At 41.3% G+C, this 14,850-nt stretch overlaps 1 protein-coding gene across 1 annotated transcript in view; it reads right to left on the bottom strand.

The window, feature by feature from the left end:
• Positions 1-14,850, bottom strand: part of RASGEF1A (RasGEF domain family member 1A) — a 52,004-nt gene that overhangs the window by 23,908 nt on the left and 13,246 nt on the right. Inside the window, exon 2 of the mRNA XM_082286077.1 lies at positions 847-1,026. Coding sequence (XP_082142203.1) covers positions 847-1,026 — 180 coding nt within the window. The remainder of the gene's footprint in view (positions 1-846; positions 1,027-14,850) is intronic.

Below are 14,850 nucleotides of genomic sequence, written 5' to 3'. Positions count from 1 at the left end.
GGCCCACTACAACGAACATTGTTTGACATACAAGTTAATAGTGACTGCAGTTTCCTGCTCCCTTGTTAGTTTTTCAAAGTGCTGGGATACTTCTGTCACAGCTGCTCCTTCTTCAGAGCTGAAGTAGAATATATGTTATATATCCTCTCTGATCTTTGGCTGCTTGTTTCAATAATATCTTTCATTAATGGGCATACAGAGTAATTTTAAGTGATAAAGTGATATCTTAGCAATATCCTAGGTTCAGATTCTTACTGCATACCCCAGAGTTATAAGAACTATTCACTTTGAGGACTGCAATGAGGATGTTCAAAATCATTTTCAGGCTCGAGAACATACATTATTACAGCACTGGCCCATTAAAATGTCTTGAGAAAGAGAGTATTTTAATTAGAATCTATTTTGGGTTGTGGTTTCTTTTTTTTTTTCTTTTTTTTGTCCAATGACCTAACTATGATATGCATAGAAAATTACAGGAAAAAATACTAGAGCTGTTTTCAGGTCTGCTTCCCTAGGTAGGAGCAGGTTAGTAGTTAATCTTGGCTGCATTAGAGCTAAAGCAGCTTAGAATTATAAAAATTCTGTAGCTTATGCTGCTTTTAATTGGTTCTTAAGGCACTTTTGAGTTCAAGATGGCTTTATCTTTCTAACAAGTGCTCTCATTTAAAAACAGACAATATCCCTATTGAGCAACATCTTCAGTGAATGAATATGGCCACTAAAATAAATGCATCTTTAGCCTACATCTTAATCTTGAATCAGAGGTAGAATTTCATGAGAAAGTACCAGTCCAGATACTAATGCAGTAAAACCATGGGCATTAAAAACCTTTCAGTGACTACTCACATCTGGGTAATAGTCCATGGTGGGCACCAGGCGCTCTATCAAGGCCTCCAGTGATCCAGAAACAAGGTTCCCATCCTGATAAACAGGGTCCACACATCTCTCTCCCATGTCTGGCTGCACTTGCCCACTACAACTGGAACCAAGCATGCTGGAAAATATTGGTGTCTGGGGCATAGTTTCCTGCAGAAGCGGCAAAGAAAGGGAGAGAGGGTTAAGCTTTCTTTCAGGACGTCTTATGTGTGGGTTTTACAGAGGCATACATTAAACACAATTACATATTTGACTGAAGGCAGCTTCAGCATTCAAGCTGAGTTCTGAATCCAAGCAGTCACACATCTGCAAGCTGGCTTTAGTGTTTGAAATGCACTTTAAACTATGTCTCTAAGGCTGTAGATGTACGAGCTGTAAGAATTTTCCTCACTGCACTTGATTTCTTCCTTCTCCACAGTTTTTCTTATCCTTTATGCATAAAACTAGATGGAGATGAAAATACAGAGTGCTTTCTGAATTTCCAAGATACTGAAGTGGTGCCTTACTGAACAAACAAACAAAGCCTTAATGTTCCCCTTTTTACTCACTTTGAAGTCACATCTTTGGCTAAAATACTTTACTAGTGATGATAAATCCCTTGCCACTTCTACAGCTAGATGTAATCCAGGTCTCAGCAGAAGTGCATCTTCTGCACATTGATATCACTGGAAACAGCAGGGGATATCCTGTCTGAACAGAACTGCCTTTTTTTTTAACATGTACGTGAAACCAGGAACTGGGTGGAACTGTGACGTGTACTGCAATATACAACTCCAATTTAAATAGTCTGTTTGGAGATCTTTGCTTAGGATACAAACCTTTTGTCGCAACACAAAAACCACACGAAGGTTTGGGGTTTGCACCTCCCTTCCCTTGGCCACAGCTGTATCACTGTACCACAGTCTTTGAGTAAACTGAAGGGGTTTTTTTGTTTGTTTTAAATTGGCTACAGCTTAAATCTATGCAGAAGACTAAACAAAACATCCTGCTACTGTATGTAAAGGTTGAAAATGCTATTCAGCATCAAAACAGTTCCCCCTGGCTGCTGAAATAGTCAAGACTGTTTAGGAGATCAAGTGCAAAGAAGGCAGCGTTAACTCTTGAGCTGCTGTCTCTCTGTCTCTGAAAGAGACAAGATATTGACATAGATGAAAAGCACTTATGTAGATGAAAAGGATTAGGCCATTACCAGTACCTTTAACCTGACAGCTGTTTCTAACTGCGCTCATCTCTCACTCTTAAGTCTTCTTCTGAGCAATTTTTTAATGCAAGGCACATTTTTCCTCTCAAACTCCCTGAAGTCAGTCATTCATGTTTACAACTGGAATACAGAACATTTTTCTCTTCTTAAGCTCTGACAAATGCTAAGTGCATTGTGAGAAAAAAATACAGTATTAACAGAACTTGTTTATCAAAGTGACAGATTTACTTATGTGTGAAGCTGATAAGTAGAACTGTTTTATGGCTTTTACCAAAAGACTGTTGCGTACATACATACATGATAGAGCTAGAAGGGAAGTGTAATTCCCTGTAAGTTAAAAAATAGCAGCTGTTTAATAGCAACCAGGGGCATCACAATGAGGAGCGGAGTTCAGTTTCAGAAGTTCAGGACGTAAGAGTCAAAAAAACCAGAAAATGCAGGGCCTAATGTCATATCAAAAGAAATTAAAAATTACAGTTCTGCACAAAAGTGCATTCAGCTTACTCAGTATTTTACTGATTTATCTGTTAGGCCTAAGCTTTGCAGTACACAACACTGAGAAGCAGCCGAAGCATACGCTGAAGCTAACGGCTTTGCTATCTGTACTATGTAACTCGCCAGTAATTTGCTTTTTTCCCTTTTAAGGTCCATAGCAATACTGCCCCAAGCTGCTCCTCAGGATGGTCTGGCTGCGATGAGCACTTCTGGCTAACAACGCGAAGTTCCACAGGGCTTTTAAGGGAAGCTAACCATCAAACAAATCCCCTCTGAAACGATGCTTTAGCGGGAAACGTACCCCGCTTTTGCTATCAAGCCTTTTAAACTCCTTTAAGGCGGCTTTCATTGTTGCATCAGTTTTTTTAAAGACCCCTCTGGGGCGCAGCCCGTGCCGCTCCCCGCCGCCCTGGCTCTCCCACCCCGTTACCGGCACCACCGCGGGGCGCGCTCGGCCGCCGGGGCCCCGCGTTCCCGGGGCACTCGCAGCGCTGCCCGCGCCCCAGCCCCGCTGCCCGGCCGGGGAGCGCTGCGGCGGCCCCCGGCAGCACCTGCCGCCCGCTGCGCCCTCCCGCCTGCCCCGGACGCTGCCGCTGCCGCCGCCGGGAGCCGCTCCTGGCGTCCTCCGCGTGGCGGGACCGGCGGGGCGCTGGCTCCGCCGCAGGGGCAGCTCCGCGCCAAACCCACCCGTGCCTTCCACGCTTACGGGGGCTCCCGCTCCGCGCCGCCCCGGCGCTCTGCACCCCCGGAGCCCGCAGGTGGCGGGCGGGGTGGCGCCGGCAGCGGCCGCCCCGGCGCGGCGCTTACCCTCATCTTCCTGGGCGCCGCGCTCCCCCGGCGGCGCGGGCACCGGGCCCCGCGGCTCTGACAGCTCCGCCGCCCGCCCGCGCCGCCGCTCCCGCCGCGCCTGACGTCACGGCCGCCGCGGCGCCCCGTTGGCTGAGCGGCGGCGGGGCCCGTTCAAACGGGGCCGCGCGGGGAGGGCGCACCCAGCCGGGGGCTGCCGCGGGGGGAGCCGGGGCACCTTTTCTTCTTTGGGCATTTGATCTTTCTGCTTGGGTTGGTTGGTTGTTCGTTCTTCCCCCTTTTGTTTGCTTGTTTGTTTTTTTCCCTTTTCTGTGTTTTTTCCCCCCAGATACACGTTTTTAAGCCACCAGACCGGCCGTGTTTCTGCGAGCCCAGCACGGCGCGGGTGCCTGCGCTCTCCCCCGCGTGTGCCGGTGCGCGGGGAGCGCTGCCGGGGGTGCCCCGTCGGCGGGCAGAGCCGCGGGACGCGCTGCTCCGGCATCGCCCTGCTCCGGGATCGCCCAGACCTCCCCGCTGATAATTGTTTGTATTCTTCCCTCGGTCAGAGTTGTTTCTCTTTTCAAGTTGCCTGAGCCAGCCATCTGATAGCCCTGATCCGAAACCGCAGGGCTGACGCGGAACGAGCCCGTGTTGTGTCACACACGGGCACGGGTGCCTGTGCAGAACCTGATCTCCCGTGGGGAAGGCTCCGGGCTGCATCCAGCCTCCCCACGAAGTTCCCCACCTGTACCCAGGCGCAGCTGAGGGTTGCCATCTTTGCAGCCTTTCCGCACACAAGCAAATCTTTCCCACCCTGTTTTTCATTTTACTTGAATTGGGATGGTTTAGTAGTCGGTATATTGTTTCGAGTAATTATGTAAATTTATTTTTATTATTAAAATTATGTATTTAATTTCTGTGTTTGAATACGTAGCAGAAGCCTTCATTGGTTTCCATGGTGATTAATGTAGGAAAAGCCTTTTTGGAAGTAGGCATGCCACTCTAGGTAGGTGGGCACAGCACACGAATTTAGGCACATGCACATACTCAGGAGCGTAACATTCATGATTGCTCACAATTTGAGAACAAGCACTGTCATCCATCCTAAACACACATTAATTTTGGAAGGATGTGTAGCTACCCATCATCTTTACTGCTTGCTTACTAAATTCCTTCTTGGTTTCCACATTCTAACAGATCTGCTACAGAGATGATTTTCCTTATTTGCAATGAGGTTTTTCTTTTAAACGACTACTTGAAAAGTCTTCCCCCCACCCCCGCCAACAGTCTGCTTTGTTGTTAGTGTCAATCCCATCTCTTAGCTGTACTCCACAACCTTCAGAGAGTGCAGGTGCTGTAGCAGATCTGATGCCTGTTTATGCTAAGCCTTTCCTCAGTTACAGTCCACTGCCTGCCTTGGACACTGAGCAAGTTCCGGGCGGCAGTCCCAGGTTGGAATCCAGTGAGTGGTCTGACCTGCTGCACTGCCATGTTAGGACCTTACTGTGTAATGCCACAGGAGGGTGAGGGACAAGTTTTGTTAAGTCTTGTTCAAACATCATGAAGTTCTTTATAAAGAGTTATCAAAAGCAGAAGGTATTAATTTGTAGGCTATCACTGTATAACATGATAATATTTCTTTCTGAATGCTATGAATATCTTTTAATAACTCATCTAGTATTTACGGCTAAGAACAACACCAGCAAGCCTGCAAATAAATATGCATGAAAAACAGGTATTGAATTTCATTCTGTTTCTGTGCTAATCTGTTTTCCTACCTTGCTCAAACATTTGCTGAGACTTGTAGAAGAATATGTCCATTAATCTTAGCAAAACATACATAGTTAATTGAGCTCTAGTCACAGATTCAATCTGTTGTAAAAACAACCCCTGATCTTTTTGTTTGTTTGGGGTTTTGTTGGGTTTTTTGACATCAGAAATTAGATCTGTCCTGTCAATGGAGCTAAGAAATGTAGGAATTAAGAAACATTCTAATAGAATTAAGGAGAACTATGCTAGCTAGGCATGCTCTCTCTTCACTGTGACATGTATCTATACTGTGGTGTTTTTCCTTATTCCTACATTCAGTAGTACAGCAGAGTCTGTTCAGACTTTTTTGTACGTATAGGTAAAGGAGCATACGCATGTAAATTTCTTGTTTATATACATACCTAGGTATGTGCATACAAATGTTGGGGCGTTTGTCAGGATACAAGTTCAGTGAAATGTCTTTTTTTCCTTTCCGATTCACTGTGATTGGTTTTAGGGACACTGTATTGTGCAGTCTTGTTGAAAAGGTAGTTTTTTACAAATCAGAGGAGCTGAAGGCCTAAATTTGGCTCATACAACATGTAATAGATGAATCATGTTATCATTCTGTTTCATATCCCCTTCTGTAAAGTGTGGATGATGACCTTTAGCTATCTATATTCTGAGTGTTGAAATCTGTTGATACAGAAACTCTCTGAGGTCTAATTGTTTTTGTAGTTATGTAAGTTCAGTTCCTCAGCAAATTGCTTGCATTTTGAAGATGTTTCCATCAGGCATTGCCTCATGTTACTGGTGGGTGGACCCTAGAGCAAGTTTAATCAGCAGAGCCTGTACTCGTTCTGTAGCTTGCTTTTGAGGCAACGCTGCTGTGGTTCACTTGAGCTGGTCAGAGCAGCATCTTGCTGCAGAGTGAGTCAGCAGCAGTCATGCTGTGACTGTCTCAACTTTCAAGGTTGCTTCAGCCCCTCTCACACTGGCTAACATCACCCTAACAAGTTCCATTATCTTATGATTAATGACCTGGATTGACACGTGAGGTATTTGGGTTCTATTCCTGCTTATGCTATGGATACTTGGCCGACAAATTTTTTAATCCTGCTGTGCCCTCAGTATTCGTCTGTGAGATGCTGATAAGGATGTTTTCATGCTGTTGCACTTATTTTGTATGTTCTTATATTTGGGCAGTAAGTTTTTGCATTATTGTGTTGGAATACAGTTTCCTAGTACAGTTACATCTTGAGTGGAAAATTGCTGGCCACTAGTTTGGTAAAACCAAGAAATTTTAGCAAAGAAAAATGGATGAAAATGAAGGAGAGCTCGTTTTGAGAGTGAAGATTATAAAGACAGTTAGGGAAGAAGAAACTTGAATTTTTTTCCACTTGTCTTAGATAATAGCATTTTGGAAATAACTTGTTCAAATGTGCCTGTGTGTATATTTAAAATGTAATTGTACTTAAGAAAAATGAGTCATTACAAATGTCATTAACGCTGATCTGAGGCTATAAAGTCAATTACAAAGAGACTCTCCTAGAAATGCTGCCCTTGGAGCTTTCATTGTCAAGCTACTCGAGTCACTCGCTTGGTCACCTTCCACACAAGTCTGTTAATAATAAACATTTGGTTTCATTTAACAGAGTATGTCAACATGTTTTAAAGCCCCAGCATCTGCATTGAAGGAAGCAAAGAGGGACAAAGCCAGAGGAACTGGCATTGAAAATTAACCTATTTGTGTATGGCATTGGTCATATTGTTGATTAAATACCAACATGGGATCAAGTCTTCATCTGTCCATTCCCACCCTTTTAAGTACATAGCAGGATGAACAGAGCACATTGCTTAGGTCTTTGAAGCACTGCTGGGTTTAGTGCCTAGCCTTGTTTCTTACTTGGAGGGTGAGTCTGAGCTGTTACCCAGAGCTCTACAGGCCTTGCAAGTGGCTGGGGTATAGAGGGTGACTGTGTTTGCACGTTCTCTTCCACTGGTACATGATCCCCACAGAGCAGTACAGAAACCTGCCCACCACCTTCACAGGTATAGTTACAGGTGTATAGAGTGCTCTGCTTCTTGCTGTTGTGGAAGGCTTTAAGGTATTCAGCTGGATATTGTCATTTGGAATTTGAAAAGGAATGCTGTATTAAACGTGTGCATTATATTTATGGATTTTATGGATTGATAGGCTTGGTTATAGACTGAACCATTTTATCTGGACTTGAGATAAGGAACTTGTCCAGGAAATGCCATTAAACTTCACAACAATGGCCTTAGATAGGGCTTTTACATGGACCCATGTTAGTATGGACCATTTGTAAGACTTTATCATTTAAGGAGCAAAATGTATTTAGAGCTTCAAAGAGTATTTAGAAGACAGCCTCAGGTGGCTGTCTTCAGGGAGCATTTGGGTTCTGGTCTTATTTGTAGGGCTGCACAAGTGTTCAAGATTTCCTTGTTGTACACAAATTTTAAGATTTAAAAGCTGTTCTCAAACCACTTTTAGATAAATTTCAAGACTTCTAAATTTCAGAGATTCATGCTGCAGAATAACTTGATGGCACATTAATAACTTAGCAGCAGATGGGAGTGGGAGGAAAGAGTTTCAAATAGTGGTTCTGAACTGAGCAAAGCTTTGTAAGCTTGAAGCAAGGTTGAATATGCTAGCCAGCAGTCTGTGGTTATTGCTGACCATGCCTTTGTCTCCCTCTCTGTGCCCTGGGGCATGATGAATCTTTCCACACAATAGTTTTGTCAGAGCCAATGGATGCTGTAGTTTCAAAATGGCATTTTCCATTTTGAAAATGTTTTGCTGAAGAGGTCCTGACCCACTCTATCTCTTGGGTATCCAGCAATTTTAAGAGCAAACCAAGACGAAAATATAGGAGCAACTTAGGATGTGGTTTGTTGCTATGTCTGTTTTTGGTTCTACCTGAAAGGGAAAACTAATTGTGAAAATTGTATTCTGTATCTGTGGAGCAAACTGTGTTTTCCCTGGCATCAGGTCAGCTCTCTGACACCACTGAGAATAACTCTCTGCTGGGCAGTGTGAAACAGATCTTCCCCTGATGCTCGGTACTGTAGCTCCCTCTTGGACTGAAAGGAAAGGCCTTCCCCAGGATTTAGAGAGGACATGGTGCTAATCCCCCGTTTTTTGTGCTTCTGCCAAAATAACAGATTTAACATAACCTGACACATGAGTTGCCTGTGATACTGGTGTGTGGCTGTTAACTCACGACTAAGGTTTTAATGCTTCTTTTGGCACTGCTGCCAATTTCACTACTAGTGAAATTCTTGGTTTTCATGGATACTCTAGTCACAGAAATCTGTAGTTTTTAGGAATTATCTTGCCTGCTGATTAAGATTTAAGATAGATTCAGTTGGGAAACAATACAGTAATATACCATTAATATCTTTATTATATTCTTGATCGGCATGGATCAATCAGCTTTAATTAAATAAAATAAAAATATAAAGGGGTGATAGTTCTACTTTGCATGAAGGATGTAACAAGAGATCCCTTACCAGAGTCTGAGGACCTCAGCTCATTTAAAGGCAGAGGAGAGTTAGAGAGTGAACTAAAGGAAAAGATTCCAGAAAAAGATGTGGGCTGGGCCTTCTCTGCTTAAAGGAGCTGCTAAAACTTGTCATGCATAAATGGCAATTTTTGTGTTTTCAGGAGGTGATGGAGCCTTCTCACTGTTTCTTAAGAAAGGGCAGAAAAGGCACAAAAAACCTATTTAGCTGCTTTTAGTGTTTGTGATTCAGGTTTAATTTTGACTCCAGCAAGGAATAACAAAGGCATGTTAGTGTAATATGCACTCTTTATAGTAATTTTATTTCAGGCCTTCTTAAGTTCAATATTTAAAAACAACTGGTATTCTCTTTTAAATTGGGCTCAAGTTTGGGTTCTAGATGAAGGAGTTCTGGACTTATCCTAGCTAGTGTGTCCTTTACTTGCATATTCATGCTTGCAGTGACACCAGCAATTCCAAGTCTGTGCCACTGAGCAGAAAGAGAAAATCAATTATGCCAAGAAGGGAGCATGTACATACATCAGCAATTTGGTGCCCAGGGGAAGAAAAATCTGCATGTCTGCTGATGTCAATCTTCTTGATATGGTATTTTTGTAAATGCACGTGGGTTGCTATTTCTTTTAACTAGCTCAACAAAAAATAAATTTATTTTTAGTGTTATAAGCTTCAGGGCATCACAATTAGCAGATCAAAATTGCCAGTTTGATTAGTCAACCTTCTGTTTGCTTTAGCAGAAACTATGACAGTGACACTGTTAGCATTCCCACAGGTATTTTGGAAGATTCATTACGATTAGTGATGGGGTCCATTGCTTTCCCCTCCAATTTTAATTCTCTTTGGTTCTACAAATTTTATTTTTCAGCTGATGGAGAGAAATTCTGGGCTGATGAGCTCATTTGCAGTAACTCACCTGCAGCTGTATTAGTTTAAAAACGTTTGTATTAAACATGTGATGTATCTTGTCTTACCTGAATTACTGCAAGTAACTCAGTTCCCATGAACATCTACTGCTTGGACTCCTTTTGCTGATGCTGCCAAGAAGCTCATCAGCACTTTTAGGGGGCTTTTTAGAGTATTCTGAAGTCTACTCGTTTTTCAGGGCAGTTAACTGCTGTTGGTTTCATTCTACTGGCTTTATTTGGAATAGAATCAAGGTGTGATCACCTTGATAACATCTTGAGGAAAATATATGGAGAAGTATTGTGAAAATAGTTAAATATGGTATAATTTTAGCAAGAAGCTGTCACCAAATTAAGTTTTCAAAAAAAATTTTTAAGAAAGCCTTTTGAATGACAAGAGCTAGTGAGCAAACGGATGAGCTCCCAAGCCTACTTAGTTTTATCTCTAAGCACTTTTCTGTCACCTACAGTGTCTTTCAGCATAGTTTGAGCTACCTGGGAAGGACTGGCACAATCAGATCACAAACTGTATATTGAATTGATGCTGAGTAGTACAGAACAGAGGTTATTAGTTCTTATAGATATATGTTTATACTTTTTTACATATCCTGGGACACCGTCTCAGACTATTCAAGCATAAGCTATTGAATGTGACACTTTAAAATAGCATGGCCCTATGTGCTCAGATTTGCACTGGGCTAAGCTTAGGACTGTTCTGCAGGTGAACAAACCCCCTGCTGTAGATGCATAAATGTTGAAAGTAAAAAATAAAAAAATTCGGTGATCTACCTGTGTGCTAGTGGTATTAGCTGAACAATTACTCTTCTGTTTTGCTAAGGCATATTGATGTGAATCAGTCACAGAATTCACATGACTGAGCTACTTTGGCCCAACCCTTTATGAAAATATCTTTATAAGGACATAAATGTAAGTGTACTACAAACAGAAAAAGATTTACTGTCTTCCTGGAGCTTTTATTTCCTCTGTGGTCTGTACTGGTCAAGCCACAATTCAAATAGCTGATGATGAAAAACCCATGTGCTCATTGAACCTGTTTGCTTTGTCATTTAGGACTGGCACTCACCTGAAAGCTGCCTAAGTCATAGGATAACAAGTTTCAATAATTTCTAGTTGAATATTCTTTTAGGGGCAGGGGGAGCACTTATATTTTTGTCAGGAAGATATTATTGGATTTTTCACGCTTTTTTTCTGCCTTTTTCAAGTTCATTGTGTCAGTATTAAAAATCCTTTTAGGGAGGTTGTTTTATCATTTTATGTAAATTTTACAATTTATATTCTTCCACCTTCTTACCAGGGGAAAAATCAAAAGGTATAAAACAAATACAGTGAATTCAAGAGCCATGTATGTTTTGATGAGTCTGGATTTCAACCCTACAGCTGCTGTGGCATGAAACAGATGTCGTGTCAGCCAGCAACTTCAAAGGGGATTCCCTAGGCATGAGCGTGTGGGAAACTTAAAACTGATCTTGTTTCCCCAGGGGAAGCTTGTTCCTTCTGCTGCTCTCTGGGGTTCCCCATTAAACTCTGTTCCCGGGTCTGCAAAAGCTCTGCATACCATGGGCACAACCTGGTTTAGCTCAGGTTTAGAGACTTGTTTTAAGGTTCTGTGGGTGGATTTCCCTGGTTTGAGTTGTTTGTTTTGGGGGTTGGTTTGTTTGGTTTTGACTTCTTATTTTCGTTTGTGCAGGGGTGCCAAATCTCCCTAAAATCCACGGTCATGTTGGTAAAAGATTTTTCTAGGATAGATCTCAGAAGTCTGTAGTCTCTGTAGAAATCGGAAAGTGCTGTAGTGGTTGATGCTATTTTCCCTGCATTTCCTACTTTCCTAGCTACCTTTTTTTCTCCAGAGCTAGACAAGATAGAAAGATAGACAAGATCCAGATTGTAGAATACAGATGAGGAGAGAAGCTGTGGAGAGATATATGCTGGGTTTGTGAAATGAATAGCTGTCTCTAAGAAATTACTGCAATAAACGTAATGAGGAATTATTGAGTGGTGTTCAGAAGCATGGTCTCCACTTGCTCAGGAAAGTACAGTCAACTCTGTTATGTAGTTTTATCTCTGTAAAGTCTCAAAACACTAGCACTCTACATACAAGCTGTAAAATGTTACATAAAGCTTAAACACACACATTGCATAAAAATGAAAATATGTAACAAATATTTCAATTATTTTGGATCGCAAGAATGAGAGCAATTTAAAAACCTTGTTTCATTTCCCTGCCATCCTATCCCTTCTTGGTGCTTCTGTGTGTCCTGAACTGATAGTTAGCTACTGTTTGACTGATATTTGAGCGGGTGGTTTAAAAGTAAAAGCTTTCCATGCCTTGTCAGATTTCCTGGGCAGTCTATTCATAATGCCTTTAACTTTGCTAATTATATGAAATTTTTGGCCAGGTAGTACTCTCACACTTCTTTAAAGTCTGTATACATGAAAAAAGCTTCAAAGTGCCTTGCCCCCAAATGAAGCTGCTTAAGAGTAATGACAACAGTGTTGATTGTTAATTTGGGAATGTTCACTGAAAATCAGATTGTTTTTCTTGTGTAGGAGACTAGTTCCCTATGATTATTTAATAATTTCCTCTTTTTCTCATTCGCGGCTCCCACAGAATATGTGCATCACAAAGACAAGGTAGAAATCCTAAACTTACAAGACATCCCACTGGGAGTTAGTTCAGACCTAATAATACTGAATTAAAAAATACAGCTTGTTTCACATGAAGTGTTGCAGATGCATTAAGTTATTGAAACGGTTATCTTTGCAAATTCTTTAATAAAATCCAGCCTAATTTCAATTTGGGAGATCTAAAATGCTCTGTTGTGTGTTTTCAGCATAGATGTTTTATAGATTTACATATCACGACCATTTTCTACTGATGATACTATAACCATTTTATGTTGTTCTAGAATAATTAGGGCCATAATAAAAAAAAACTTTATGGACAGAATTCTGCCATGATTACCCGCCAGCCTGCATCAAATCACTCTGATAAGAAGGCTGAGGAATTTCTTGTCATATTGTACTTTGTGCAAATCCAGTCCAGAAAAGGGGGTGTACCACATTCTTACTACTTCTGTGTTCCTTATTGGATCTGCTCTTTTTGTGGTATAAAAATTCGGTGATGCTGGAGAAATTTGAGACTAGAGAGGCACTCAAGTTGTTGTCATTTTAAACACCTGTGTCGTAAGTTGAGCACAGTCTCGCTGCATGCCCTTGGTAGGTGGAGTTAGACACCTGCCCCTTCTCACACCTACGTCTATTGAAGTAAAGAAGGGTTTGTTCAAGTGGAACACTTATTTCTAGAAATGGGATTGTAATTTTAAAGCAAAAGATCAAAAGCATTCAGTATGCTAGTGCTTTTTATTGGTAGTTACTTTCTGAAGTAAATGAAAGTCTTCAATTGCCCTAGCATTGCATGATACATAATAATTCCTATTAGCTAGTACATTAATTAACTTTTGTAATGGATGTTCTATGAATGTGTTGAAATGGCTGCTTTATGTTTTGCAGTTCCCAGTGAGTCTATTGAGTGAAATAATTTTTTTTGTTGTTGCTAAAACTTGTTTACTGCTACTAAAAATGGAGAAAACATCGATTGTTTTATGTAATCATTTTTATGGTTTTCAAAATACTGGCAAACTTAAACTGAGGTTGGTGAAGGAAGGCAACACAGGATTTGAACAAGGGAATCTGTAAATAACCATACAGAAACCCGGGCAGAAACCATAAAAGATCATCTCTGGCCTGTTGTCTGCTACCCTTGTCAAAACTGTGAATAACAAGGCACTGAGCTGGAGTGCCAACCACTGCCTACTTGGCACTGCCCACACTTACACAGAGCTATGGAGACAGCAAAGCAAGTCAAGGAAAACAGGTCTCTGATAAGAGTGCAAAAGCCAAAGAAGTAGCCATATATATCTTGTCATTCCTACAATCTGCACTGTCATGATGATCCTCTGAGCTCCAATCTTCACAAAATCCACAAAGTAAAGTAGCATTGCAGAAGTATAAGGCAATGGTGGAATGCTCACCCCATATCTTTTCCTGTAATGTGGCATAGACATCCAAGAAAAATAGCTCATCCAAATAGAAGCATTACTACCTGAAAGTATTTTATTCTTTAATTAAAATGCTAGATTGTCAGGAGAATTTCCCAATGAATGGAAATAGACTGCTTAGGAACCCTTTCATCTGAGCTGGTGTTTATCTCCGTGTTGGCTACTGAACCTTCCAAGATACATCTTTTGAGGGGATATTGACTCCTAGGGTGCTATGGTAAATGACAAGATTTTGGCATGGATGAAAAAAACCCTCCTAAAGAAGTGGAAGAATTTTCACAAGAAACTTTGGCTTCTGATTTTAACCTCAAAACATAAAAATTGTATCTGAAAACAATTTATAATCTGTCACAAAACTGTTCTGACTATGTTTTGTTAATCGAACTTCTGAGGATGTGCAATTCCAATGTGTCTGTTTAAGGAAGCAGTGTGGCTCACCTGGTTCATGTATTCACAGCTAAGCTAAACTCTCATCTTTATTCTGTACAGCATTGCTATTTCTACTAAAACCTACTCCATTATTCATAACTGCTTCTAATTTTGGTCTAACTTTGAACTGGAGATAATTGGAATGTCTCCAATTGTCTCGTATGTTCATATATCAAAGAGCATCAAGCCAGAAGTTAGCATTGTTCTTGTGGTATATGTATGTGCATGTTTTAAAGAGTGAGGAAGTGTTGTTTTGTTAGTGATACTGGGATATTCCACTTTCTTCTTTCAATATAAATGGTAATAAAATTGTAACCTTAGGGAAGGGGTGATGTAGGTTTTCATGTCCAATGCTGCAGATCTGAGTATTAGTACAAAACTTGTTAGAGGCAATAGGACTCATCTAAGTGACCCCACATAAAGGTTGATGTTCAGTGTTACTTAATCCCTCCTTTCCCCTTGGTGCTGCTTGTGATCACAAAGTCCCTGTTTTCCCTACTGAGCCAAATGGTCTTATCTTTCTATTACTACTATTTTTCCTTATTTTTCCTTCCTCTATATTGTATTGATACACTTGATTCAAAGTCTGATTCTGAAGATATTTTGTGTTTTAAATGCGGGTAAATATTGCCTCACCAAGGGCAAAAATGTAAAGATTTCTTAATTTTTTTTAAACTCTGGATATACTATCTCTGTTCTACTCTACACACCTAGGAGCTCCACTGAATCAAGCACAGCACTCCAAATGTTACAGCACTGAAGTTACCTCCCAGGCTGATGCACACAGGAAG

This window comes from Coloeus monedula, assembly GCF_965178545.1.
Source record: "Coloeus monedula genome assembly, chromosome: 8".
Lineage (NCBI taxonomy): Eukaryota > Metazoa > Chordata > Aves > Passeriformes > Corvidae > Coloeus > Coloeus monedula.
This window is presented reverse-complemented; position numbering and strand designations above follow the sequence as displayed.